Below are 26453 nucleotides of genomic sequence, written 5' to 3'. Positions count from 1 at the left end.
CGCTGCAGCTGCCGCCGCCGCCGCTGCCGCTGCCGCCATTGGAGTCTGCGCCTCGTCAGTGCGTCCAGTCCCGCGCCCGCCCGCGAGCGGCCCGCGCGCCCAGCCACCGCCGCCGCCGCCCGGACGGCGCCCGGGGAGGAGGTGGCGGGCCCGGGGCCGCGAGAGCGCGGGTGACAGGCCCGGCCTCGCGGGGAGGCCCGAGCCAGCGGGCGCCCCGGCCCCGCACCGCACCAGCTGTTCATGAAGCATGTCGGCCACCAGCGTGGACCCCCAGGTAGCGGTGGGGCCGGGGTCGCGGGGCCGGGCGCCGGGGTCGCGGGGGCCGCTCGCGGAGCGGGAACTCGGGGTCGCGGGGGCCGGGATCGCGGGGCCCGGGGTCGCGGGGTCGGCGTCGCGGGGCCGGGCCGACGTCGCCCGGGACCGCGGGCCCGTTGGGGCCGTAGCGCGCCGCCCGCCGGGAGGGGTTCTCATGGGTAATTTTGTGTTCTCTTCTCTGGTGCTGTCCGCTCGCGCGTCTGGGCCTGCGGCGAAGCAGAGAACAAAAGGGCAAGATAATAAAGGTGAGCGGAGTCCGGATGGCGGTGCGGGCCGGGAGCGGAGGGGGCGGCGCTCGCCTAGAGGGAGGAGAGGTCTTGGAAGCGGAGTTTTTCTCCTTCCTCTTCGGGGAGATGAAACTTTAGGCTGTGATATTGGGGGAGACGTAACAGGTCGGAAACGGAGTTTTCAAGGAGAAGCAAGCAAATCGGTGGTGAGCGTTAACTCCATCTCTCCCTCCTACGGCAGACTGGTTGATTGGGGTGGGGGAAGGGAAGGAGGCCGGGGGCCGAGCGACCTGCCTGTCTGCGGCTCCAGGTGTGGGGCTGGCCCTGGGGCGGCCGCTGGCCCTTGGCCCTGTACGCTGGCGCCTTACCCCAGTCGTAAAGCCCCTGCCTTTTGAGCCTCTTGGGATACTCTGGCTTGGGGTCCACCCCCAAAACTCCGTCTTGGGAGAACTGGTGACGCTTCATGTTTACTCCAAAGACTGTTTTGAACCAGTGTGTGTGTTACTCGGGTGTAACCAAATACGGTTATCATGTTTTGAGATTGGAGAAGGCCCAGCACTTATTTACCTTTCCCTTCTTTTCCTGGCTGAGCGTGGTGACAGTGGAAAATAAGAGCACAGCCAGATAACAGTTAAGAAGTGTCGTTCAGTTGCAGACTTCCCAGCTTTGCTGCCCGCGTAGCCAGGCTTTGGGAAGCACCGTTCTCTGTCTGGCAGACATAGATCTCAGACCACGTCATCTTTACCAAAACCTGGTTACGAGTTCCTTGCATTATTTTGTCTGCACCTGTATTTTGTCCACATCTACCAAAGTACGATTAATTTTTATCAGAAACGTAACCTAAGTTATTGAGAGTTTTGTATCAGTTTTCTAATTAGTTGTGTAAGTATCAGTTCTGTAACGTCTGTGCTCATTTTTAAGTAAAAGTGGTTTCTAGTAGAAGTTGATGGGTATAAACTTGACTATCTTTAATTTCTGTGATTAAAAATAATTTTAAAAAAATTCAAAGGTAATATTTTGCAACTTCTCATTCTAGTACAAAATGGTTCTTTGCATCAGAAGGATACAGTTCATGACAATGACTTTGAGCCCTACCTTTCTGGACAGTCAAACCAGGTGAGTTTATCTCTTTTTTTTTTTTCTTTTCTTTTAGCATTTTTACATTTATTTTGACTGAGGTTTGTAATAAACCTTTATTAGCGTATTTCTGACTTTATTATCCTAAACAACAGAGAAGCAGACTATAAAGTACTAGAAATAAAGGAAGAGGCTGACAAAGGCTTATATTGAAGAGCAGCTTCACGTTGAAGGTGGGGCATGAGTGCGGGGAAGCTGGTTTTCTCCCTGGAGGAAATGGCATCCCACACGCCTGGCAGGCATGCGGGATTCTCGTAGGCCTTAGCACTGGTGGGTGAGTGATGCATTGCGTTAGACAGAGTGGGGGTGTGCGTAGTTCTCTGAAGTTTTCCGGTGACTTTTTTTAGCTCTGGATGATTGGACTTTTGGTCTAGGAGCAGCTAGAGCAGGACTGTGGAGTGAGACTCCAGCCTTGGGTTCTTCACAGCACTGCTGACTGGGACACTTCTTCGATGGCTTGCCCTCTCTGTGCTTGCTTCCTTTTCTTAGGACAGTTGGAAGAGATGGCTCCTGATAGAGCTGTGGGGAGGGTGAGAGTAGGTGGTGCCCAGAGAGCTCAGGGCGGTACCTGAATGAGTTGTAGCCACCGTTCTCCCAGGTGTTGCAGGCTTTCTCAGCTGTAGCACTAAGGGGATTGTGGACAGAAACACTCTCTGTCTGGGGGGCATCATAGGATGTTTAGCAGCCTCCCTGGCCTTCGTCCGTGAGATGTCATTAGTATTTGCGTAGCACCCTCCGCATAACAACCAAAAATACCTCGGCAAACATCTGCTGGGGGTCTAAATTGTCCTAGTTAAAATCACTGGGCCAGTTGGAGTTGAGGTTTAAGCCAAAGATCTGCCGCTTTTAAAATGCACAGTGTATGTTTGCTTTAGAGCAAAATCAGGCTCCGCCTCTTCCCTGTGGAATGAAGCTAGTCTGCCCTTCTGTAGAACATCTTAGAACTTTTCTCCATTCTTCTCCTCCTGCTGCACTTGGCAAGTCAGCAGCTGAGGAGCCTGAGAGACCCTGTTCAGAGGGGCCCCCTGAGGGCCCACCCCTCTTCTGGGCAGGACAAGGGGCTGCCCGGTGATGGGCTTTCAGCCAGAGGTGATGGCAGGAAGTTAAGTGGACTTATTTATTTCTCTCACATGATTTGTTCTAGCAGTGTTACGTGTTGATTTTCACCAAAAATTCAAGGGAGGGGGTTGCTTCACTTGGAACATTTCTTTATAGGGTAGGCGCTTTTGTTCCTCAGGAGGATGTCCCTAAAACTGGAGTAGGTGACTCTCTGACGTCAGTGGGGTAGTCCCAGCTGGCTCACGCTGGAGAAGCTGCGTGGAAGGACCGTGGTGGGCTGGTGCTACCAGTGGACAGCCTTAAAATATCCTCTTCATCCTGTGTGTTAACATGTGTACTTGTCAGCAAGATGATTCATCAGCACATCACTTGGGAGTGAATTTATTGAGAAGAGTCTTAATTGAGAACAGACCTTCCAGAAATGCCCAGTTGTCGCGGAGTGTAGGAGGCGTGCAGCACGGGAGGGCTCTTAGATCCTAGTTTTCCCGGCCTTTTCGTCGTACGGTTGAGGAGCCTGAAGGCCAGAGAGGCTCTGCTGTGCCTGGTGGCAGAGCCAGGCTGTGGACTGAGGGTCGGTACCTCTCACCCAAGTGTGCAGCGGGGTCCTTTGGTCCTGTGTTTGCCACTCGTTTCTTCACACGGGCTGTGATGCAGTCAAGAGTCCCTTGAGATTGTCACTGCCTCGAGATGTGGACTCTGCCGTGACGTCCAGCCCAGATTGCTAGTGAGGAAGCCGGAGCGGAGATTGGTGTGGCAGGAAGCAGTGAGCGCACACTTCCTGTCCGTCCGCTTGGCCTTTACCGAGGTGTTGCTGACGTGAGATGAACTGCCTGTGTTTGAAGAGGACGGTTTTACACGCGGCCTTGCCCTGGTGCGCGTGCGCGCCTGTGGAGCCGTCCCCGCGGTGGGGGTCGAGGGCGTATCCGTCAGCCCTGGGCTGCTTTCTTACCTTTTCTTAACCCAGCTGTGGTTTGTAGTAGCCAGTTGGAGACACTATGGGGTTCTGATCTGTGAAGCCTTAATGCTGCGGATGACTTGGAAAGTATTTAAAAGCACGCCTTTCAGTTAGTTGACTTGTACCACACTCTAGTATTGCTTTGCTCGGGGTGGGTGCTGCTTCCCTCAGAAAGGCCTGGGGACCCTGCTCTCGGTGTGTGTTTTCTTTCCTAGTGGCACCCCGGGGCATCCTTACGTAGCAGCTCTGGATCCCCTTCTGTGACTTGAAATTCAGTCAGCTTTTTGGACATGACGGGGGAGAGGAAGTATGGGGCGCGGTGGGGGCCTGGGGCGAGGGTGAGGGGCTCTGGGTGGGGCTCTGCTGCTGTTGGATTGTCCTGTCTTCGCCCTCCTAAGGGCCTGCCTGCTTTCTGGTTCTCTGTTTTTTTCTCTGAAAGGTAAGGAAAGACTGCAAGGACCCAGAAAGTTCCTGCTCAGAGTTTTGGAGACAGTGCCTCTGAGTTTGGTGTAGGTGCTGCTGGCCAATTGCCAGGCTGAGCGTGTGGACGGAGGGGTTACTGGGGATTCTGCGTCTACACTCAAGCACTCAGTTGTCGGCAGCCTTGTCAGCGTGCCCGGTCACGTCTGACGTAGACAGAAAGGAGAAAAGTCAACTTTTTCGTTTTTCCTCTTTAATAATTCAGCTGTGTTCTAAGTGTAATGAGAAGCATTCACCTTTTAGGAATGTTGTATAAATTTACTAGTTTCAGGTTCTAGGGCTGATCATTTGTAGTTGGTTTAAGCCATGCTGTTGGTCGAGTCCTCTGATGAGATGTGGGCAGAGCTGCCCGGAGTGCTGGGGGCTGTTCCGCCACTTGAGGGTCCGTGTGGCATCTCTTCGAGACCTTGTGTCCACTGTCTCTCACATGCCGTCCGTCCTACGTGGTCGAGCTGACACGTATGCCTCTCTGCTCTCTTGGCAAGAAGCTCCTGTCTGGCCACCCTGAAGGCTCCTTCCTTGAAAATGGTGCTCAGCTGTCACCCAGGGTTTCTGTCAGGTTTTGGGTGGACTTTTCACCCAGCGGCACAAAGCTGGACGCGTCGATGCCTTCTCGCGGCGCCTGCCCCGTGCGGAGAGCCTGGAGGAGCTCAACCCGTGGCTTCCTGCTGCTCCACAGTGGCCCCGGGGGCCTGGGCGGGGCTCAGGGCGAGCACTTGGGCACGGGCACTGGTTGCCTGTGGCTGCGTCTGGGAGCCGGGGGTGTCGTGCCGCCGAGTGGCATCGGGACACTGCTCACCGCTGTGAAGCTGCTCAGAGCCGCGCACCTCAAGGCGGGAGACAAGCACAGCAATTGTGTGGGTGTCGGAAGCCGTGGTCTCCTCTGACCTGACCTGCAGCCTGAAGCCCAGGAAAAGCGAGTGCACTCCAGGATTTTCCCCAGGAGCTGTGGGCGTGAGGGGCGTGCTCTCAACCCTGGGTCACTTTGTCACTGCTTTCACAATTGCCCTTGGTACTTCCCCTCTTGAAGTTTATTCCAGCCCCCTGCATCCCCCACGTAAATGCTTCTCAACATACGAGGTGTTCCACGTGCCTTGGGCGTCTGAAGCCTTGGGCTTTCTGTTTCTCCCTCCAGTCCCTCTTCTTGGTCACTGTAATGGCTGAGTCACTTTATTGTTTGTGAACCTTAAAGCATTTGAGTAATTTCAGAATTTCTTCTCAGAAAAATGGATATAGGAATCAAATGTTCCAACTTTCAAGTAGGTGGTTTTGGTCATTGAGCATGAGGGTTTTTATAAAACTGGTTAAGTTTTGTTTTAAGTATAAAAAACTTAATTATAGGATAGGTTTATGGGTTTATCGTCTTTTACTGTTTGGTTTTTCAAAGAAAGTCATCTAGGGGTAACTGTCACGACTATTTGAGTTTATTTTGTTTGGAGTGCCCATTTTGTTTATCGCTTTTGACTCGGTCACAAGGAGGCGCCCTAAAAGTCCAGCGCTTGGGGGTGTCTTTTCTACTGTCATTAGACTAATTCTGCCTTGGAGACTTGTCAGCCTCCCTTTCTCGAGTCCCTTAGTTATACAAAGGCTACAGTTAGACGTGTTACACATGAAAGTGGTCTTCGGGGGGCGTGGTTTTACCCGCATCGTCCTTAAAAGAGTTTGTTCTATGCTGCTCCTTTGACTAGCCCCACGATACCTCTGCGCGGAAGTATTGATGCATAAGAGAAAGTGCGCGATTTGTCGTCATCCCTTTGGTTTCTGCACCCACGTCCCTGGCAGGTGAACTTGGGCCTCTTGACCTGGGCTTCACAGCTAACTAAGTAGATGGCGTGTTTGCTGTCTCAGGAGCCCAGCTGGGGAGCGTGGTGTCTGAAGAGCCTGAGGCCGCGGCTGGGCGGGCTTCTGAGGGGCTGGGCATGAGCTCGAGCAGCACCCGAACCCTGCGGCACCACTGGCGGCCTTGTGTCCCAGCTCTCGGGGTGGCACAGTTCAGTTTCGCTGTGACTCGGGGCTGGGACAGTCAGCCCGAGCACTGCGGACAGCGGGCCCGGAGCCCTGGTGGCGGGGGGTGGGGTGGGGTGCGGACTGCAGCAGGGAAGGCCCCACGGGTTCTCCTGCTGTTCCTGGCAACTTTGCCTGTTACTCCACTGCTTCACTCTTGGAGTTTGGAAGGAGACCCGGCAGATGTGGTAGGAGATGGGTTGCCAGTAAGGTGGGGATGAAAATGGATTCAGTTCCCAGCACCGGAGGTCACTGCATGCAGCCTGCCGTGCACCCCGCGGCCTGGTGGGGACAGACGATGTCGGGAGGACTCGGCCAGGGCCAGCTCGGAGCCCTGGGGATGGTGGTACGGGTGGCACGCAGCGTCTTCTTAGTAAACCACAGCTTCTTACCCTGTGAACCTGAAGTGAGGCGTCTTCGTTCCTTTTGTTGTATGAACTTAAGTGTTCAAGGGAGAGCTGCGGTCCAGGTTATTTCACGATTTTCCAGTAAAGAGCTGCAGCCTCACTGGTGTTTTCCTCGTAGTGACCTGCCTGCATTGACCCGTCGCGGGAGGAGGGGTCGGAGTCCTCCCGGGGCCGCCTCCGCCTTGGTCCTGCCTGTGGCTGGGTGACGGATTCAGGTGCCGGCTGGCTCGCTTCCTCTTTCCCTGGACAGTCCTGGCTGGAGGTGGCTGAGAACTGCCCATCTGCACGATGGGGTCTGTGTGACCAGGGCGTTGGGCTTCTCCATTAATAGTGAGATTGGGGTGGACTCGGGGGACGTGCCGTGGGTAACATAGGACGTGTGGTCTCACGTTCTAAATGAGGTCCTGTTGTGCTTAAGGCTGAAGTGCGGGTCAGAAGTGAGGTGCTGGCCCCGTGGGCTCAGTGTTCCGTGGCCGTGCTCCTGTGGCTCCGGTTGGATTTGTGGCTGTGTGGTTTGGATGCCACGCAGCCCCTGGGTCCTCTCTTCTCCCGAGTGCATTCCTTGTGTGCGAGGGGGGACGCGTTGACGTGGACCCGGCACCGAGGTGGGCGCCCAGCTGGTGGGGGCGGAGAGTGCTGACCTCCCAGGGACTGACTCTCCTCAGAGCAGCCCCTCCTGTGGGCACAGGGTGGGTGGAGGCAAGCAGGGAGGTGGGGCTGGGGGGGCTACAATGCGGGGCCAGAGTCACTGAGATCCTTTCAAGGGCAGTGGCTCAGGCGGCTCCCCTGCATTCAGAGCACTGATGACGGCCACTTGTCTGGCTTTTTCTACCCCCTGAGAATCTCAAGGATTCGTGTTAACAGGCAAACAGTTATTACTACATTTTAAAAGCGATTCTGGAATAGTCTGCCGTCAAGTGGAGCAGCCAACAGGAAGGAGACGTGATTCCTGAAGCCCCAAGAATCCTAGGATGGGGCAGGGAGGGAGGAGGTGGCAGTGGAGACCGGCAGAGGGTGCCTGGGTCAGCACCATCACGTGCTGGGCCGGGATGTGCTGAGGAACTGGCCTGTCCTCCACGGGGACTTCTGGGGGTTCCAGAGAGATACTCCCTGTTCTCATTCCAGTGAAGCAGAGCCTCCTCTAGTCACCTGGGACACCAGCCACCCTTTGCCGGCCAGGGCAGCGGGTCCTCTGACTGGGCGACAGGTGCGGGGTGGGGGAGGAGGGCTCCAGCCGCCACTCTACTTGTAGAACTTTCTGGTTACTTGGGAGAACTATGCAGAAATCGGACCAGAGAACTCCACGTTTGCCCCCACTCTTGCTTTCCTTCACAGCCTTTCCGCTCTCGGGCCCGGTTCTGACCAGGACCCCTGGGTGAGTCTCTCTCCAAGGAGACGTCTTCCCAGAACTGCTGACCCCAGGTCTAAACCCGGCCCTGGGCAGCTTTCCTGAGACCCCCCCCACCCCACCCAAGGGGAGGCCCTGCAGCTACTTAAACTCCTCACAGGGGTTCCGGCCATCACACGGAGGCATGTTCTCAGTAAGGGTCTCCCCGCCGTAGCCAGCTCCCCTCTGAGAGCCCCAGGAAACGGTGGGGACTGAGGGGGCCAGACCCCTTTGGGCTCAGGGGTAGGGGTGGGGCGGGAGTCCTGGGGGTCATCCAGGTGAGTCATCAGCAAGCCCGTAGCCCTGAGTTCGTGGCTGCTGTTGGAAGTGTCTGCTGCCTCTTTGAAGCTTTCTCACTTTGCGCTGTGCTGCCCGTGCTGTCAGTATCCTGCATAAGCATTATTGCCAGTGGGACAGAGACCTGTTCCTCAGGCTGAGTTCCTTGAAGTGGGTCCCTCTTCTAGGTGCAGTGGAGGGGTTGCTGAGAAGATTGCTGTCACCTAACTTGAATCCAGATCAGTTGCAAGTGACCCTTTTTGTTTGGAGTGGCCCCTGGATCGTCTGGGCATCGCCCTCTCTGTCCTGGCTGGGCCCCCTGGGAGGGGAGCCGGTGCTGCACAGGCCCGTTCCCCACCAGCCCACGCTGAAGTAGCCTGCGCTGACGTAGGCGCGCTTGCCGTGGCAGCGCCTCCTCCGTGTCGGGATGCGTCTAACTCACCACTGCTTGTTTCCACAGAGTAACAGTTACCCCTCCATGGCCGACCCCTACCTGTCCAGCTATTACCCACCATCCATCGGATTTCCCTATTCCCTCAATGAGGCGCCTTGGTCTACCGGAGGGGATCCTCCAATCCCATACCTCACCACCTACGGACAGCTCAGTAACGGAGACCATCATTTTATGCACGATGCTGTTTTCGGGCAGCCTGGGGGCCTGGGGAACAACATCTATCAGCACAGGTTTAATTTTTTCCCCGAAAACCCCGCCTTCTCGGCCTGGGGGGCGAGTGGGTCTCAGGGGCAGCAGGCTCAAAGTTCAGCTTACGGGAACAGCTACACCTACCCGCCGAGCTCCCTGGGCGGCACGATCGTGGATGGACAGACGGGCTTTCACAGCGACACCCTCAACAAGGCCCCTGGAATGAATAGCCTGGAGCAGGGTATGGTGGGCCTGAAGATCGGGGATGTCACCACCTCTGCAGTCAAGACGGTGGGGTCAGTCGTCAGCAGCGTGGCGATGACGGGCATCCTTTCCGGCAACGGCGGGACGAACGTGACCATGCCTGTGTCGAAGCCGACCTCGTGGGCGGCCATCGCCAGCAAGCCCGCCAAACTGCAGCCGAAGATGAAGGCAAAGAGCGGGCCCGCCGTCGGGGGCGCGCTGCCTCCTCCGCCCATAAAGCATAACATGGACATTGGCACCTGGGACAACAAGGGGCCCGTGCCCAAGGCCCCGGCTCCGCAGCCCCAGCCGGCCCCCCAGGCGGCCCCCCAGCCCCAGCCGGCCGTGCAGCCCCTTCCCACCCAGCCTCCCCCTCCGGCCCCACCACAGCATCCGGGCCCCCAGCAGCCGCCGCAGACCCGCTGGGTCGCCCCTCGCAACAGAAGTATGGTGTTCGGGCAGAGCGGGGGGACTGGCGGCGACAGTAACTCTCCCGGGAGCGCCCATCCCAGCGCCGCCCTGAGCCCGGAGTCCCACCCCGTCCTAGAAAAACTGAAAGCCGCCCACAGCTACAACCCCAAGGAGTTTGACTGGAACCTGAAGAGCGGGCGCGTGTTCATCATCAAGAGCTACTCGGAGGATGACGTGCACCGCTCCATCAAGTACTCCCTGTGGTGCAGCACGGAGCACGGCAACCGGCGCCTGGACAGCGCCTTCCGCGCCCTCGGCAGCAAGGGGCCTGTCTACCTGCTCTTCAGCGTCAACGGCAGCGGCCACTTCTGCGGCGTGGCTGAGATGAAGTCGCCCGTGGACTACGGCACCAGCGCCGGGGTCTGGTCCCAGGACAAGTGGAAGGGCAAGTTCGACGTGCAGTGGGTCTTCGTCAAGGACGTGCCCAACAGCCAGCTGCGGCACATCCGGCTGGAGAACAACGACCACAGGCCGGTCACCAACTCCCGGGACACCCAGGAGGTGCCGCTGGAGAAGGCGAGGCAAGTGCTGAAGATCATCGCGTCGTACAAGCACACCACCTCCATCTTCGACGACTTCTCACACTACGAGAAGCGCCAGGAGGAGGAGGAGGTGGTGCGCAAGGTGAGTCGGGGCCCCGGGGGTGGGTCGCTGGCAGGGTTGGGGACCCGGGGTCCTTTTCCAGTTGTTAAGCAACACGGGCGCACACAGTCTTGTAAAGGACCTGTGGGTAACTTGCTCCTTTCCTCTTTGTGAATTATGATGTTTTCTAGAACAGTGCTTCCTAGTCTCTGTCCAGCCAGGAACACTTAGAAATAATGCTCTGTGGCCCCGGGGTGGACAGGCGAGGCTGCTGGGGCAGATATCCCCACCGAGGGCCTCCCTGGGCGTTGCCCTCCGCAGTGGGGACGCTCTGGTCTAGGGGTCGCTGCTTATTTCTCTCTTGAAAACCCAACATTCCTGCAGTTTTTGGAAACCTGAGTTTGCTCGTCTAGAGAGAGTAGAAGGGCAGGGGAGGGGGAGGTTGGAATGCAGGCAGTTCATAGCTGACGTGTGTGCATCTAGAGTCACAGCGCAAACCCTTGGGTGGGTCTCTGAGTGGGTCCCAGCCTCCTGTGACAGCCCACGGAGTGAGTCTGCTTTGTAGGAGATCAGGGCTCAGAGACCTGTCAGTTGGCCCAGAAATGGGAAAAATAAGGACATTGTGACACACTTAGCAAAGCCACTTTGTTCAAGAAAGTTCGTCCTGAGATTCTTCCTGCTTTTTTGGTGTTAAAATGTTCTTTGTTTCATGAAATGTCAGTTGATAATAGGTGGGTTTTCAACCCCTGTTTAGTCCTCTGTATTACAAAAAAAAAAAGCGTTACCCATCTGGGAAGTTCAGTGCCCTGAGTGTTTTCCGGCAGAAAGGCTTGTAAACGGGACGTACAGAGAACACAGTGCTGGGAGCAGTTTTAAAGTTGTACAAAACTAACAGCTCACAGTTTGCAGAACTTTGAAAGCAGGTCGGTCCCACTCTCACTCTTGGGAGGAAAGGAGAAGGGCTTATTTCCAGTTACTGCGAAATTGGGTATAAAATGAAACACCGAGTCGCTGGATTTGCAGGGACAGGACGGAGATCGTGCTCATGAGACTTGACGTCCCTGGTGACTGGGCGCCGGCTCTGCGTGTGTGGCATCTTAGGTGCTGTGGCTCTGGGTTCTGCTGGTTGTGATGAGCTGAGGGGTAAACTTCTGCCCCGCCCTGGTGGGTGTTTGAAGGTGCTGGTGACCTAGAACTTGCCCCGTGATGGTGCTGGCACGTCAGGAACGGGCGGAGGGAGGAGCAGCCCTCCCTCAGACCCTCGGGGCCCGAGGCTTCCAGGTGTTACTGCGGGCTCGGCCGGGGTGTCCTCTATCGCTCGGCTTCGCTGTGAGGCTTCCCCGGGCTGCTCCTCCCTCCCCCTGGGGCAGCGAATGCTCCAGAAGCAGGTGAGCGCCTGCGAGGAAAGGTGCGCGAGCCAGCTGGGCTGAAAGCCTTTGTCCACAGGGGTCAGTGTTCCATTAACTCATGTTCTGGAAGCCCGACCTCTTGCTGTCCTCCTGGTGGCCTCTCTCGAGCTCGCTGGGCTGTAGAGGAGTGGGGGTGGGTCTCAACTTGGCCCCAGAAACTTCCACCAGGACGCTTGTCTTCAGGGTTCATTCTGGAGTCGGCAGCTGGCACTGCTTTCCATGCAGGAGTTGAGTGTGTCCTTAAGAAAGACGTGTACTGAGGTGAGGTTGGGAGCAGCTCCCTTAAAACCCTGGGCTTGCTGGCGAGGCCACCGTCACCAAGAAGGCCGCCCTGGAGACTCTCAAGAAGTCCTTTTGTCTTTTTGTTTATCAGCTGGAGTTTGACTCCATTGCTTTGAAATGATCATGATGCTCAGAAACACGTTGTGTTGAAAGGTGAGATGTGCTTGCCCTTCTGCAGGAGTGCTGGCTGTCCTGCACCTCAGCCGTCCATCTGAAAGCCAGCTGGCTCCTTAGGGAAGCACCAAGTCTTGTGGTAGCTGGGTCAGACCCAGCCCTGTGAGCCTCTGGGTTTTAAATGTAGAAACAGCCACTCCTTAGGGCGCTTAAAATAGTGCAGGTTTTAAGTGACAGAGTCAAGCTGAAGAGTTCCTCATACGACTGGACTGGCCACGGTCCAGGGTCCGCTCTGCACAGGCACGGCAACTCACTGGAGAACCGGGCAGAGCCAGGGTTAGGAGGGCGCCTCCTCTGTTGGGTTTGCTGTGAGAAGAGGCTGTTCACAGTCTCAGGGGCGGTGGTCCTTGTAATGGCTGAAGGGAGTCGGGGCTTTGGGAGGTGCCCCCCCTCGTCGGCACCACTCCAGCCGCAGCCACTTTGAACTCGAAAGAGAGGCTCGCGTTGCTCTCCAGGAGGGGCGGTAGAGCTCTAACCCTCCCAGTTCGGAGTTCAGGGTGGGGAGGCAGTGTTAATTCTTGGAGCTGCAGCCATCCACCCACCCAGCCCGGCTCACCCACGTGCTCTGGGGCTTTTCAGGACGGTGAGACAGTTTGAAAAGCACTGCAGCTGCCCTGCCCTGGTGACGGCACGGAGGATGTGGGGGAGTCAGCGTCATATGGACCTGAAGACACATGCGGTCCGTTTCTAGCAAAAGAGAGGGTTTTGCTTGCGTTGTACATTACACGTGTGGTGATCCCGAATGTTTGGGAGTTGCGTCATCGACCAGCCCCTGTCCAGCAGTGTCCTTTACCAGCTTCATCCTGCTTGAGGGGGGCAGGAGGAGGGGGACTGTTCCGTGTCTCAGCTGAATCGTAAGGAGAGGCCCAGATGGCTTCCGGCAGACAGGCAGCCGTGGGGAGGGATGGAGCTGCGGGTCACAGGCTTGTCACACACTTTGGGAAAGGTGGTCCTCTTGGTGGGAGGAAATAAACTGGCCGGGGAGCCTTCCCTGCCCAGGTGGCCACCATGTCAGGCGGTTATCAGGCGCCCATTCCGTGTGGCCAGGACCTGAAGCTCGGAACTGTCTTGGGCGGTGGCCCCTGCAGGGAGCAGGGTCCAGATCTGGCCACAGCACCTCGACCTGGAGGGAATTTGCGCGGCACGTTCGCTCACTGTGTTAAGCTTCTTTTCTCTTTTTACAGGAACGGCAGAATCGAAACAAGCCGTGAGGACGAAGCAGGCTCTGTACCGTCAGGCGTGGGGCTGGCGCGGTTGGAGAGTGTGTGCTTGGTGCTGTCTCTTGGCGTCGGCTCTGGCTGGCCTCGTGCAGGGCTCGACTGCTCGCATCTTTACGTTCTTTGTAGTTTATTTTTGCCCAGATGATCTGCATTTGTTTGTATTTTTTCTATGTATTATAGTATTGTAGAACTCACTAATAAAGGACTATGTTTTCGTCAGCTTATCAATTACACTGACCTAATGTGAAATTAAGTATCCTTAAAAACAAAAACCTAATCCATCCCAAAGATTTATTATTATTATTATTATTATTATTTTTGGTGAAAATTATGTTCTTATATTCACAGTCATTTAATATCTCTGTATGAGGCTTCTTGTCCCCCACCCCTTTTGCTTTAATAGCGAGCATAAGAAACCATGAGTCACCTGGCATTTCGTGTGTTCTGTTCAAATGCTTCCCTCCAAGATGCCGAAGTCAACAGGCTGATGATCGCCTTGTCAGCTGCTTTGCCATTTCATCTGTTACCTGTCTGAGATGCTAATCTGCCCATTTGATTTCTACTGGACAGAAGGATACATTTCAGCCCCTCCAGTTGGGTGAACCTGCTGTTTCCTTGGAACACGGGTCTCGCTCGGCCACGCGCTCCCGGCGGCTGCTCCGCCCCCGTTCAGGCGGTGACCACAGGCCCGGGCGTGGAGGCCTTCCTCGTTGTGTGCAGGCCGTTCGCTCCCCCTTTTCTTCACTGGAGAGTCCTAATGCCGTTTCACGTTTGTATGCCAATAATGCTAAGCTTTAAACCTGGGATCTGGTAGTCCAGACGGTGTGATGGATGATGCCACCGATTGTAAATTTCAGCGTGTGTGTCTAGTTTTCTTCCTGTTGAATGGGTACAAAAAAGCAAAAAAACCAGAAAACCTTTTAGAAACTGAATTTGCTGTCGTGTCTTGTGGAACGAGGGGCCTCCGAAGCACTCGCCACGGGAGTTTGAGCATGAAAGCGGTGTGCACGCCTGCCTGGCGCCCCGCACACGAGCCGGGCAGAGGCCTCCCGTGCGGAGCGCAGGTGCTTTCTGAAAACTGTACTCGTCAGGCCCTCCGAGTTACAGTTTAAGCCGTTTTATCTAGACTTGTATTTAGAACGTGTCACTTTCTCTGAACTGTTATTGCCTGTATGGAGTCACAGACGACATCGGATAACTTCCTCTAGGAGAATATACGAGCCTTAATAAACAATACCTATTTAGCAAGTCTGCGGTCACTTCATTCTTCACCCCGTTTTTACCGGTTAATGTTTTACTTGCAGAGCTGGTTAAAAGGGTCACTTCCAGAGGCCCGTTGTGTCTCCCGTGTCTGCCAGCCGTCTCTCACGTGTGCTTGGTCTTCGGGTGGCCTCAAAGAGCAGGTGGCTCTCGGCTTGTCAAGTGGTCAGTGGGCGATGTGCTGACAGCAGTGCTGTGACAGGGTGCCCTGCCTCTACCTGCGAGTCAGCGGCAGAGGCCGTGACAGAATCACCTACCAACTGGCCTGTGCGCCTGTTCTTTAAATGGCACAGGCTCTGAAGGTGACCCCCGACGCTGCCGGCTCGCACCAGCCCTTTATCAGAGGGCAGCCGCCCTGCTGGCTTTGGGGGCACTTGGGCCTGAACGTTCCCGAGGAGGGAAAGCTGCGCAGGTCGTGGTGTGGAAGGGTCAGCGGGGACCTCGCGTCTCATCTCGCTTACAAAGGGCTGCTGCTTGTCTGCCCTCCCCAAAACCCAGCCGGTCAGCCCACCCAGAAGCCCACCTGCGGGGAGTCTTAGCTTTGCGGTGGCTTCTGTCCGCCCAGCGTGCCACACATCTCTCCGGCTCCAGAGGTTTCCTCAGAGGGTCTGACTGCAGACCGCGTCCTCACGGGCTGGCCTGTGGGCGGCTCTTGCGCACCTAGCGTTAAACTGTCCAGTGACGGAGGCCCGGACAGAGGCGGACTTGGCCTGCCGGTGGCCTGTGGCTTCTCCCTCAGTGGGGCCTGTGCCTCGGGTCCCTTGCCATCCAGGAAACATGGGGGGCGGGGGGGCTCATTGGGCACAACAGCCTGAGCCAAGGCCCACAAGCAGGTTCTTGTCAGGGCGCGGGGTCCTCGTGTCCCACCAGCGAACGCCGTGGCCGCCAGCGGAGTCCCTCGCGCGGGCTCCTCAGCCTTGTGTGCAAACCGCTCCTGCCCCCTCCCAGCCTCCCCTGCGCGCCCCCCGCGCTGGCTTCTCCCGCATCCTGGAGTCGCTTTTGAGCTTTGCACGCTCAACTTTTTTCGAAACCAGTGTGTTGTAAAAGGAATTTGAGCAGTTGTCCTGCACCACGTCTTTACTCCAGTGACAGGATGAGTCACCAGGGAACCTTTTTGAGCTGAGCGATCACCCGGTGGACCACGTCTTCCCGTACTGGAAAGGCCCCCAGAGGCGGGTGCAGGGGAAAGGGGACAGGAACAGCCATGCGCCTGGTAGTAACTTGGACCCCTCCTCGCCAGGCAGCGGGTCCAGGGTAGGTGCCGCCCGGACGCAGCCTCAGCACCCACCCGGGGGCCCTGGCTTCACCCCTGACGGCAGCCGTCCTGAGGGTTGGTGGTGACACAGGGCGAGGCTCCCGGCGGGTGCAGAGCCAGGAGGCGCAGGAATACCCCTCCAGGTGCAGGGCGGCTCTGGGCTCTTGCAGGCTGGCAGTGCGGGTGGTGGTTTCTCATGTGACCAGGCTGCCCTGTGCCCCGCTAGAGTCTGGGAGGGGAAGAGAGATGAGGGGCTGGTGGCCGACTCCTGCTTGACATGGTGACAGGGTGAGGTGACATGGGGAGGGACGTGTCACCTCAGCCCTGCTTAACTGGCTCGGAAATTAGGGGCTTCCATAGGTTGAGGGGGAGGGGCTCTCCCCGGCAGAAGCCCAGCCAGGCCGGGGACCCAGGGCACCGTGCTCTGGACGAGAAGTGGCCGGAGGCGGCGTCTAGCCCCGGAAGCACCCCTCCCACCTCCCAGGTGTCGGTTCTGCCGCCACCTCCATCCGGCAGGAGGAGACCCCGAGCCGTCCCTCTGTCTCGGGACGGTTTGCTTGGGTTGGGTTAGTGGCGGCCTTGGCGTCCCCAGGGCCTGCGGGAAGTGTCGGCAGGGTGGCCAGCCTCGCCCCTGTCTTGGTGGGAGAGACTGAGGCGGGGAGCAAGTACCATTTCTCAGTCTAGGTCGAGAGGTCAGGAGGGTGGGCTTGATGAGCCCCCAGAACATCTGGGTCCCTGGGTGGAGCTGCTCCATGGGCTGGGGAGGGCCTCACTCCCCTTTGCTATTTTTGGGGGCCTGCCACCCCCTTGGGACAGGGCTTAGGCACCTGGAGATGGGGAGGGTACCGGGTGCCGCGAAAGGGAACCCTGGTCCCGGGTCGGGGAAAGCTGCTCACAGAGGCATATTCCAGGGGGTTAGGATGGGGGTGAGGGCTGGTGAGGAAGCCACATTCTTTGTTTTCAAACTTTTAATTTGGAAATAATGTCAGATTTACAGAAAAGCTGTGAGAAGAGGAATAGAACAGAGAATACCTTTCACCCAGAGTTGCTTGTTGCTAGCATTTTGCCCCATTTCCTTGAGCATTTGCTTGCTGTGTGTGCATGGGCGTGTTGTACATGTGTGTGTAGGTGTGTTCCTGTTTTGTATCTGTATGTATGTGTATATATAGGTGTGTGCATGTGTTATATATGTGTGTATGGAGGGTTGTGTGTGTGTCTACGTATATAAGTATGTATTGTATATGTGTGTACATAGGTGTGTGTTGTGTGTAGCGTGTGTATGTGTTGTATGTGCATGTAGGGTTGCACGTGTGCCTGTGTGTTGTATATGCGTGCCTGTGTGTTTGTAGGTGTGTGTGTAGGTGTGCGTGCATGTGTGGTTGTGTGTGTGTGTGTACGTGTGTGCAGTATGTGCACGCATCTGTATGTACAGGTGGGTATGTGCTGAGTACACGTGTTGTGTGTGTGCACGTGTTGCGTGCGTGTGCTCTGCCCCGTGTGCAGTCTGTACGGAGCTCTCAGCAGGTGATCACGTGTGTCTGGCTGCAGCACGTCAGGCTCCAGGGAGTGGATGTGGCTGGGCCGTTTGGTAATCAACACAACAGTGTGCTTGAGAGCATCCTGGGGTGGGGGGTGCTGCTTCCTGGCCAAGCCTCCCTGTGGAGGAAGCCTCAAGGTCACTCGGCGACCTGGTGGGGAGGCCCCAGGGTCGATCTTACCCCTCCAGCTCCTTCTGCCGAGGCCCCTGGGTGGCTGGCCCCTCGGTGGCCTCCTCTGGCGATTGCTGTCCAGGACCGGTGCACCGGGAGCACCGGGGCCAGGTGCTTGGTGGCCAGGAAGCTCAGGGCAGTAGCCCAGGGGAGCGGAAGTGGGTTTAGTCCCAGGGCCGCTGCAGGGGGTGGGATGCCCTCCAGCAGAGGCAGGGGCAGGGGTCCAGGGCTGGGCCAGCATGCGTTCAGCAGGGCCTGTCCCGCTGGTGGAATGAACTGCGGTGTCGCCTTGCTCATGTGAGACTGGCTGCGAGCTCTGCGGGAGGCCTGGCATCCGAGTGGTCCTGAGTAACGACTGCCCTCTGTGCCCCACCGCAGTGGCAGGGGCTGGACGGCCTCTCCCCACCCGCAGTGTGAAGACAGCTGCTGGCAAAGGTTCTGACGTGGCCCAGGTAGGGCAGGGTCCATGCTTCATGCCTGAGCCCTGGGACAGTCCCAGTAGAGGACAGTTTCCAGGGAGTGGCCAGGGCCTGTGGTTCGCCCCCTTTCTTTTTTTTGCCGAATGGCACCCTTTGCCCCGGTCACTTCCCCCTGGCGATGTCAGTGTTCCTTCCTGCCCAGATGCAGGCCTGGTGCAGGCACCTGAAGCCCGTCACCGCATGGAGTGGACGTGTCCCTTCGTGCAGGTCCCCAGGGCCTCCCACCGTCCCCAAGCCCTGCAGTCACTGGAACCTGGAACTCGGTCAGCCTCTGGAGCTCTGGTCACTGGCCTCTTTCAAAGGGACAGGCCTTGTTGACACAGTCCCTGCCATGGTGGGCCCCTGGGCCCGCAGGGGGATGAGGCCCCCGGGGGTCACAGAGCACATTCAGAGGGCGAGCAGGCTGCAGAAGGAAGAGGCTGGTGTGGACCAAATGAGGGGTCCCAGCTGCACAGGAGGCGGGGGCGCTGGTGGGTTGCTGGGGGGTAAATGCGGGTGCTGCCAGAAGACACACTGCCCCACCCGGCCTTCCTGCGACAGTCCCCACTGGTGCCTTACTCTTGGGCAGTGTGACGGAAGCGAAGCTCAGGGCTGGCCCGATCCACCCTGTACCTGGTGGCCAGGGGTCCCAGGAGGGGATGGCACGGAGCTGGCTTCGCTCTCGCCTTGGGTCAGTTTTTCTGCCACTGGCTGTGGAGGGGCGTGGCCTGGTGGATGCCAGGATGGGGTGGGGCGTGGCTAGAGAGGAAGGTGGACAGACCTCCGGCAGCCCTGGACCATGGGATGGGTCCTGGTCCCAGCCTCTCTGGCTGCCGGTGAGGGACCCCCAGCTTCAGGGGGTGGGGGGAGTAGGGAAATGACCGCCAGAAGTGCCTGTGCCCTGGGACGCCTGCCCTTGGGGCGGTCGGGTCGGAGCTGAGGCCTGAAGGGCTATTTGGTGGGGGGGCGGTTTTCCAGTTAGAGCAGCTGGGAGTCCAAAAGGCCCTGCTTCTTCCTCTGCACACACACACACACGAGCACACACATGCACAGTAACATACATAAAAACACAGATGTGCGCGTGAGCAAACACACGGCCCGATGGTGTGCACGTATGTAACCCATTACACAGAAACATACATGAACACATACAAATCCACACACCTACACTTACACATGGGCCCCATAACACTGACGGTTAGTTGTAAAGATGATAATGGCTCAAGACGGGCAAGGACCCCTTGGGAGGAATCCTACCTGACCCTCCATCTGGGCGTAGGTGTGCTCTGCATGTGGGGAAAGTGGGCTTTATCTGGGGATGGGCCTTCTGTGGGCTCTTGGGGCGTCATCTCCGAACTTTGTACAACTGGGCTCTGAGAGGGATGGCCGTGGTGCCTTCTAAACCAGGAGGCAGGACTGCGTGCCTCTGGGGGGTCTGTGCTTCTCTGGGTGCAAAGTGGTTGGGCGATGCGATACGGGTGCCAGGACAGGGGTCTCCCCTGACATTTTTTTTTCTTTATTTTTTTGGCTGCATTGGGTCTTAGTTGCAGCATGCGGGCTTCTCTCTAGTTGTGGCATGAGGGGTTTTTTTCTCTCTCTAGTTGTGGCACGCAGGCTCCAGGGCACGTGGGCTCTCTACTTGTGGTGCGCAGGCTTAGTTGCCCCGTGGCTTGTGGGATCTTAGTTCCCTGACCAGGGATCAAACCCGCATCCCCTATGTCAGAAGGCGGATTCTTTACCACTGAGCCATCAGGGAAGTCCCCTTCCCTGACTTTTTGAAGGATGGTGGGGAAAGGACGCTGGAGACTGTCCCAAGGGTCAGCTGGGTCTAGGGCTGACTGGGCAGTGATGGCGGAGGCCTCAATGGCCTGGTGAGAGCTGTTGTATGTGGGGTCGGAGACCTGAGTGTCACACCCAGCTGTCACTGAGAGCCCCACACTTCACCACTCAACTCTCAGCTGTTCGCCTCACCCCATCACCGCCTTTCCTGAGTCCTCAGTATGTGGCCACCCTCCTAGGAGCACATGGGTCTTTTGAGTGGCCTGTGGTGGCCACAGTTTCAGTGGGTCTGCATCCTCTTCATTCTGCTTGCCCACCCCCACTGCTTCAAAGGACTGAAAAGAGGACAAGCCAGAGGGAGTTCAGTGACCTCATCCTGTGATGTAGTGATGGTGATGATGGTGCTGCCATTGCTGCTGCTGATGATGGTGGTGGTGATGGTGATGATGGTGATGATGGTGGTGGTGCTGGTGATGGTGATGATGGTGGTGATGGTGATGATGGTGGTGGTGCTGGTGATGGTGATGATGGTGGTGATGATGATGGTGATGATGGTGGTGGTGATGGTGATGATGATGGTGATGATGGTGGTGGTGGTGATGGTGATGATGGTGATGATGGTGGTGGTGCTGGTGATGGTGATGATGGTGGTGATGATGATGGTGATGGTGGTGGTGGTGATGATGATGGTGGTGATGGTGATGATGATGGTGGTGGTGGTGATGGTGATGGTGGTGATGATGGTGATGATGATGGTGGTGGTGGTGATGGTGATGATGGTGGTGATGATGATGATGGTGGTGGTGGTGATGGTGATGATGGTGGTGATGATGATGATGATGGTGATGGTGGTGGTGATGATGATGATGATGGTGATGGTGGTGGTGATGATGATGATGATGGTGATGATGGTGGTGGTGATGATGGTGATGGTGATGGTGGTGATGATGGTGATGATGGTGGTGGTGGTGATGGTGATGATGATGGTGGTGATGATGATGATGGTGGTGGTGGTGATGGTGATGATGATGGTGATGATGGTGGTGGTGATGATGGTGGTGATGATGATGGTGGTGGTGATGATGGTGATTGTGACGGTGATGATGATGGTGGTGACGATGGTGATGAGGGAGGTGATGTTGATGATGATCACATTTACTGAGTGAATGTTTCTGAGCTCACTCTTCAGCCACAGATGAGGAAACTGAGGCACAGAGAGGTGAAAGAATTGGGTGAGGCCTGAGACTGGTCACGACCGATGGCAGAGGGGGCCCACCTTCCTGCCTGCTGTTTACAAGAGGCTCCTGCTCTGTTCCAGACTCAGTTCCAGCCAGATTCCCTCTGCCCATCAGGGTCCCACCCCAGACCTTGGCGGCACTTGTGGCCTGGTCCCTACAATGGGCTCAGAAATGTCTGTTCAATGAATGAAGAGCATCCAGGTTCCCCCGCCCAGCCGCCCCCAGAGCAGAATCCTGCAGTGGCTCTGAGGTGCCCTCATGTGGTGAGTCCCAGCACCTGCAGGGGGCCAGGAGCAGACCCAGGTCTACACTGGTGTACAAGTGGAGAACTCTGTGTGTGCTTTGTGGAGCAGCACACCTGACCCGCAGAGACAATGCCCACTGTGGACCCTCTGTGCTTTCTGACCCGCAACAGGGCACGGTCTGGGGCTGGGAGTGTCCAAAGCCTGGTCTTGCTGGTCATCATTCCTGTGGGGTGCACACTGCTCACAGGACCAGACTTCCCCGGGGCTGGTCACGGGTCTTGGTCCCAGCTTGGGGCTCTCAACAGGAGGGTCCAGGGTGGTCACACCCCAGGACAGCCCAGGTGCCCTGCCTGAGTATCTGGGGCTCCTGGCGAGGCTGGAATGCCAAGTCTGCTGGACTCTGGGGCCAGAGTGGTGTCCCACACCAGGTGGTGACCCTGGGGTGGGAAATCAGGGAGCCCACAGGCATTTGGGGGCAGCCTGAAAGGACCTGCCGAATGGGGCTGAGGACCTGAGATGGGGCCTGGAGCCCCTGTAAGCAGAGTCCTGTTATCTGTCAGAGGGGCTGTGCGTTTCCATCTCCCTCAGTTTCCCACCCCTGGGGGATGGGAACAAGGCTCAGCTCTCCTCATACCCATCAGAGTCTCTGCAGAAATGGCTTGTAGAGGGGCCTCATCAGAATCATTTCTGGCTTTTGCTCCCCAGCACAGGGGTGATTCCTGCCCGGCCTTCCTGCTGCAAGCTCCCTGGGTGGTGAGTGTTTGGGGACCATCCGGCCAGCTGGGGTGAGGAGTGGAGTTGGGGAGGGCGGGTGTGTGCCCATCTCTGTGACCATTCTTGTCTGGGCTGCGGGCGCCCATGAGGGAGCCAGGCAGTCTGCGCGTGTCCTGGTGTGGGGACAAGGACGGCTGTAGGAATGTTGGTGGGATGGGAGGTACCTGGCCGTGCTCCCCCCGAAACGTGGCCCCAGCTCTGGGCTGGGGGGTCAGCCGAGCCAAGGTTTCCCCAAGGCTGCCGGTCTCGTTTACCCCTGGGAGATGCGCGTGTTCCCTGTGTGCTCTTCGTGCAGAGACGGGACGTGAAGCTGAGGAGGGAGGTGGGCCGAGTGCAGGGGCTCTGGCTCCCCCATTCCTCAACCTCTGCTTTGCAGCCCCGCGGGGTGTGGAGGGGATGAGGCTAGGGCTGTGCATGAGAAGAACCCACCACCTTCTTAGTCCCACTGGAATGGGGACCCGACACAGAGGCAGACCCCTCACCGTCCCCTCTCCCCACTGGCAAGCTAGGGGAGCCGCACGTTACCACTTCTTGATTTTTACTGCCTCCCAGCTGACATTATCCTGCACCCTACGGTGGAGGGGGCGAAGGTTGGGCTGCCAAGGAGCTGTGCTCTCTGGGTCGCCCGCCACCAGTGTGCGGGCTTATGAGCCGGGCCGGGAGGTGGCTGGGGGGACGCCCGAGAGCCTGGCTCCTCCTCTCCACACTGGTCGGAGGCCTGCTGCGGGCCTAGACCTGAGGGCGCCCTGCCCAAGAGGCAAGGTCATGGGGGGGGGGGACTGTCCTGGCCTGAGCTGACCGCTGCCCGGCCCTGCAGTGCCTCCCTCTTCTGCCGCATCAGATGGATTGGGCAGTGCTGGGGGCTCTGGGGGTGTTTGGAGGAGGTTGTAGGCAGGTGGCACCAGCCTTGCTGTTTATTCGGTTTTACTCAGAGCAGAGAAGTTCTCTCCGCAGGGCTGGATCCTTGGGCAGGCCCGGGGGCGGGGGGTGTCCCTTGCCGTCTGCTGGTGTCCCCCACTCTGGCCCCACACTGGGGGTGCTCCCTGCTGGAGAGCCCTGGGCTGGACCCCAGCTTGATACCCAGCCCCATCTCAGGGCATGTGCTGAGTGCTCACTCGAGCTTGTCGTCCCCAGGATGACTCCCTGGCACCTCCATAGGGAGTGTCCTGTGGGCCAGGACCTGTGGGGGCCCAGCCCTTCCCTGGGAGTGGGGTTGGGGGTCCGTGTGTGGGCATGTGAGGAGGGAGGTCGAGCGCGGACATGCAGGGCTCTGGTGGATGCAGGGTGCAGGTTTGGGCTCAGCCCTGAGGTCTGGACTCTGTCCTGCGGCACGTGGCCCTCCCTGCACTGCGGCTGTCATCCAGCTGTAGCCCAGCCCCGGCGGCGCCAGCCCAGTGGAGACCCTGAGAACCCCGCAGCGCCATGGACCTGCTGGATGGGACTGGGGCTTAGGTGGACTGTGACCTCAGGCCTCCTCTGGGGGAGGGTTCTAGGGGGAAAGAGCCCCCAGCTTCTTCCCAGGGACTCTCCCACCGGAGACGGACCAGCCTGGGAAACGTGCTGAGGGCTGTCCCTCCACCCTAGGTGTCCCCCAACCCCCGCCTTGCTATCCACTTGGAAGGTCCATTCCAGTCAGGAGCCAAGTCCCCAGGAAGGGAAGTGGACAAGCACAGAGCCCAGCCCCATTCCTGGTCCAGAGAGCCAGGGTGCAGAGGCCCCCTGCCCTCGGCGAGAAGGTCCATGCTGCTGGCCCAGCCCCTGGAGAAAGCTCAGATGGGACAAGGGCCACCCTCCTTCCACACCCAGCAGGGACACCCGGACCCAGGGCTGCCCAGAGTGACCCTGGGGCCCGTGCTGGGCTCCTCCTGCCCCCTTGACCAGAGGTGCCCCTGGGGGTGCTGTTTGCATCCCCTCACAGGGGACGGAAGGAGGAGGGGCCAGCCTTGCTGCGCCATGGTCGGGCTGCGGCTCTCTGGCCTTCCCTGTCCTCCAGGGGGCAGGAGATTGGAGGGCTCTGTCCTCGGGCTCTGCAGTGACCCCGATGTGGGGTGGGGTGGCAGATGGAAGCCCTTGGCTTCTGCTTGTGCCTGCAGGCCACGTCTCAGGGAGGGGCTGCAGGGCTGAGCTGAGGGGGAGGGGGAGGCAGGTGCCCTTGCCCTGCAGCTGCAGGAGGGGGTGGGCGTGGAGGGCCCGCGGCCGGAAACCCACGTGGTTCCTTTTGTGCTGACTTTCTGCTCCCTGCCTGGGGCCCGGGGGTTGGGAGAATAAGGGGGACCAAGGCCCCTGCCCAGGCTTGGAGCCTGGCCAGAGGGCCTCATCCTCATCCCAGTTAAGAGGAAAGGATGCAGCTGCAGAGTCAGGGCTGGGGGCTTGCTGGAGGGGAAGCAGGGCACACTGACCTGGTCAGAGAGCCCGACTGCCCCAAGGGTGACCCAAGATGCTGTCGGATGGGGGGCGGATGGAGCATGACGGGTGAGTGGGGGACAGAAGGAGCCCGGGGGAGTGCCGGCCAGGGTGCCAGCAGGTGGCGCTGGCTCGGAGGCCAGAAAAAAAATGCCTGCAGCAAACCTGAGTGGGTGTCACTGCGGCTGCAGATGGTGGGGGAGGGATTTGCCTTCTCCCCCGGGCTGCGGAGCCTCACGTGCCTCAGTCCTGCATAGTCTGGAGGAGAATTGGGGCACGATGTGGTCATCTCCCTGCCCTTGTTTGGACCCTAGCCCTGGGTGTAAACGCGCCCCCCTTCCCCATTTTGACCCTTGTCCTCGAGGCACAGGGGCAGTTCCAGGAGCTCAGAGAGGGCCACCCCCACCCCGCGGCCCAGCGGACTGAGGAAGGACAGACTTTGCAGTGACCTCAGGCCTTACCCCGCCCCCTCCGTCGTAGCCATGGCAACTGCCCAGCGCACCGCGGTTGGGGCGAGTGGCCCTCGGGACATTGTTGGCCCCACGCTCGCGGAGCTCCTGTCCCGTGGGGCCACCCACCGCCAGCACCGCGGACAGCGCTCCAACCTGCCCGCCGGGTGGCCCGACTTCCCTAAACCCAGCTCGCGCGCGGCCAACTCCCCGGCGCAAGGCGTCCCCCACCACCGCCGCCGGCGCCCACCTCCCATTCCGCCGCCCCCCGCGGACCCTCCCTTTGTCTCCCGGTCCCCGCCGCCCTCTGGGCGCTCCGTACTGTGGGCACACGTGGCCGCAGTCTCGTCCGGGCCGCAGGCTTCCCGCGCGGTCGCCCCCACCCGCCCCGCGACGCCCGCGGCGTGCGGGTCCCTTTGTGTCCCGCGGCCAGGTCCCCGGCCCGGCAGCTGGGCCGCCCTCTGGGCGGGCGCATTGTTCGCCGGATTTGTTCGCGGCGCGAGGGGCCGCCGGGGGCCGGCTCGCCTTCATCCCGCGGGAGGGGCACCGCGCCGGCCGGGCTCGCGGGCCATTTCCATGAGAAAGGAGCGGCAGAGGCGTCTCTCTTGGCATTCACCGCGTGCCTTAATTGTATAGACATTAAATCAAGGTCCGCTGTGAACACGCAGAGGGGCCCTCAGGGCTGCGGCAGGCGGCGAGCGGCCGGGCCGGGGTCGGGGCAGCGGCTCCGGCTCGCGTGGGATCCTCGCCCGAAGGGCGCGAACGCTCCGGCGTCTTCGCCACGGGGCGCGCGGGGCGGGGGCGCTGCGCCACGCCGACGGTTTCTCCTCGGACTCCAGCCCGGATCCGCCCCCAACTCTGAAGAGCCCACTCTTCTTCCCCTTCCGCAGCGGGGAGGGGGCCCAAGCAAGCCCCTCGGGCGGAACCTGGCGCACCGAGGAATCGCGGCGAGGAGGCGCTGGAGGCGAGGGGTGAGCGAGCGTGTGCGCGCCCGGCCGCCTGCCGCGGGCCGCCGAGAGGCACGGAGCCCGCTCCGACAGCGCAGCGCGAGCTTCTCCGCAGCTGCCTCCCCCGCTGTACCCTCCTCCCCGGCCCGACCCGCGAGCGCGCTACGAAAGCGGTTAAAAAAAAGAATCTCGATGCTCAGAAATGAAAGCCAGTCTCTTTTTACAGCCCAGCGAGCTCACCCTGCCCACGCGCCGGGAACCGCGAGAGCTGCTGGTGGAGAGAAAGCCGGGGAGACCCGGAGAAGCCGCTCGCGGGACCCGCCCCGGCCCGGCCCCAGCACAGTTACCCGTCCAGGGCGGGAGCTGCAGCCGTCGCCTCCGCCTCCTCCTTGGGCCCCCGCGCGCCGCTGCCCGGGGCGGAGGAGGGCGCGGGGACGCCGCAAAAGGAGCCGAGTAAGTCCCCGAACGCCGCGGGCCGGTTGGGAGCCGACTGTCCGCGGGCTCAGTGCGGCGGGCGCCCAGCTCCTGCTCGCCGGCTCCGGCCCGGGAGCGACTGTCCCCCGCCCGCCGCCGCCGCCGCCGCCGCCGCCGCTGCCGCCTCCGCGCGTATCCGCGCCCGGCTCGGGCACCGGGCGATTATCACTGGGGCGCGCGGTGACGTCACC

The 26453-nt window shown here is 59.1% G+C and overlaps 1 protein-coding gene across 1 annotated transcript; it reads left to right on the top strand.

Annotated features, from left to right (window-relative positions):
- Positions 1-247: 247 nt before the first annotated feature.
- Positions 248-13262, top strand: YTHDF1 (YTH N6-methyladenosine RNA binding protein F1; the record flags this gene model as incomplete). The annotated part of the gene is made up of 5 exons (XM_079720180.1): positions 248-274; positions 536-560; positions 1579-1658; positions 8708-10228; positions 13236-13262. 5 exons carry the CDS (start codon positions 248-250, stop codon positions 13260-13262), a joined length of 1680 nt encoding a protein of 559 aa, XP_079576306.1.
- Positions 13263-26453: the final 13191 nt, after the last annotated feature.

The sequence above is a fragment of the Hyperoodon ampullatus genome, assembly GCF_949752795.1.
Source record: "Hyperoodon ampullatus genome assembly, chromosome: 14".
Lineage (NCBI taxonomy): Eukaryota > Metazoa > Chordata > Mammalia > Artiodactyla > Ziphiidae > Hyperoodon > Hyperoodon ampullatus.
This window is presented reverse-complemented; position numbering and strand designations above follow the sequence as displayed.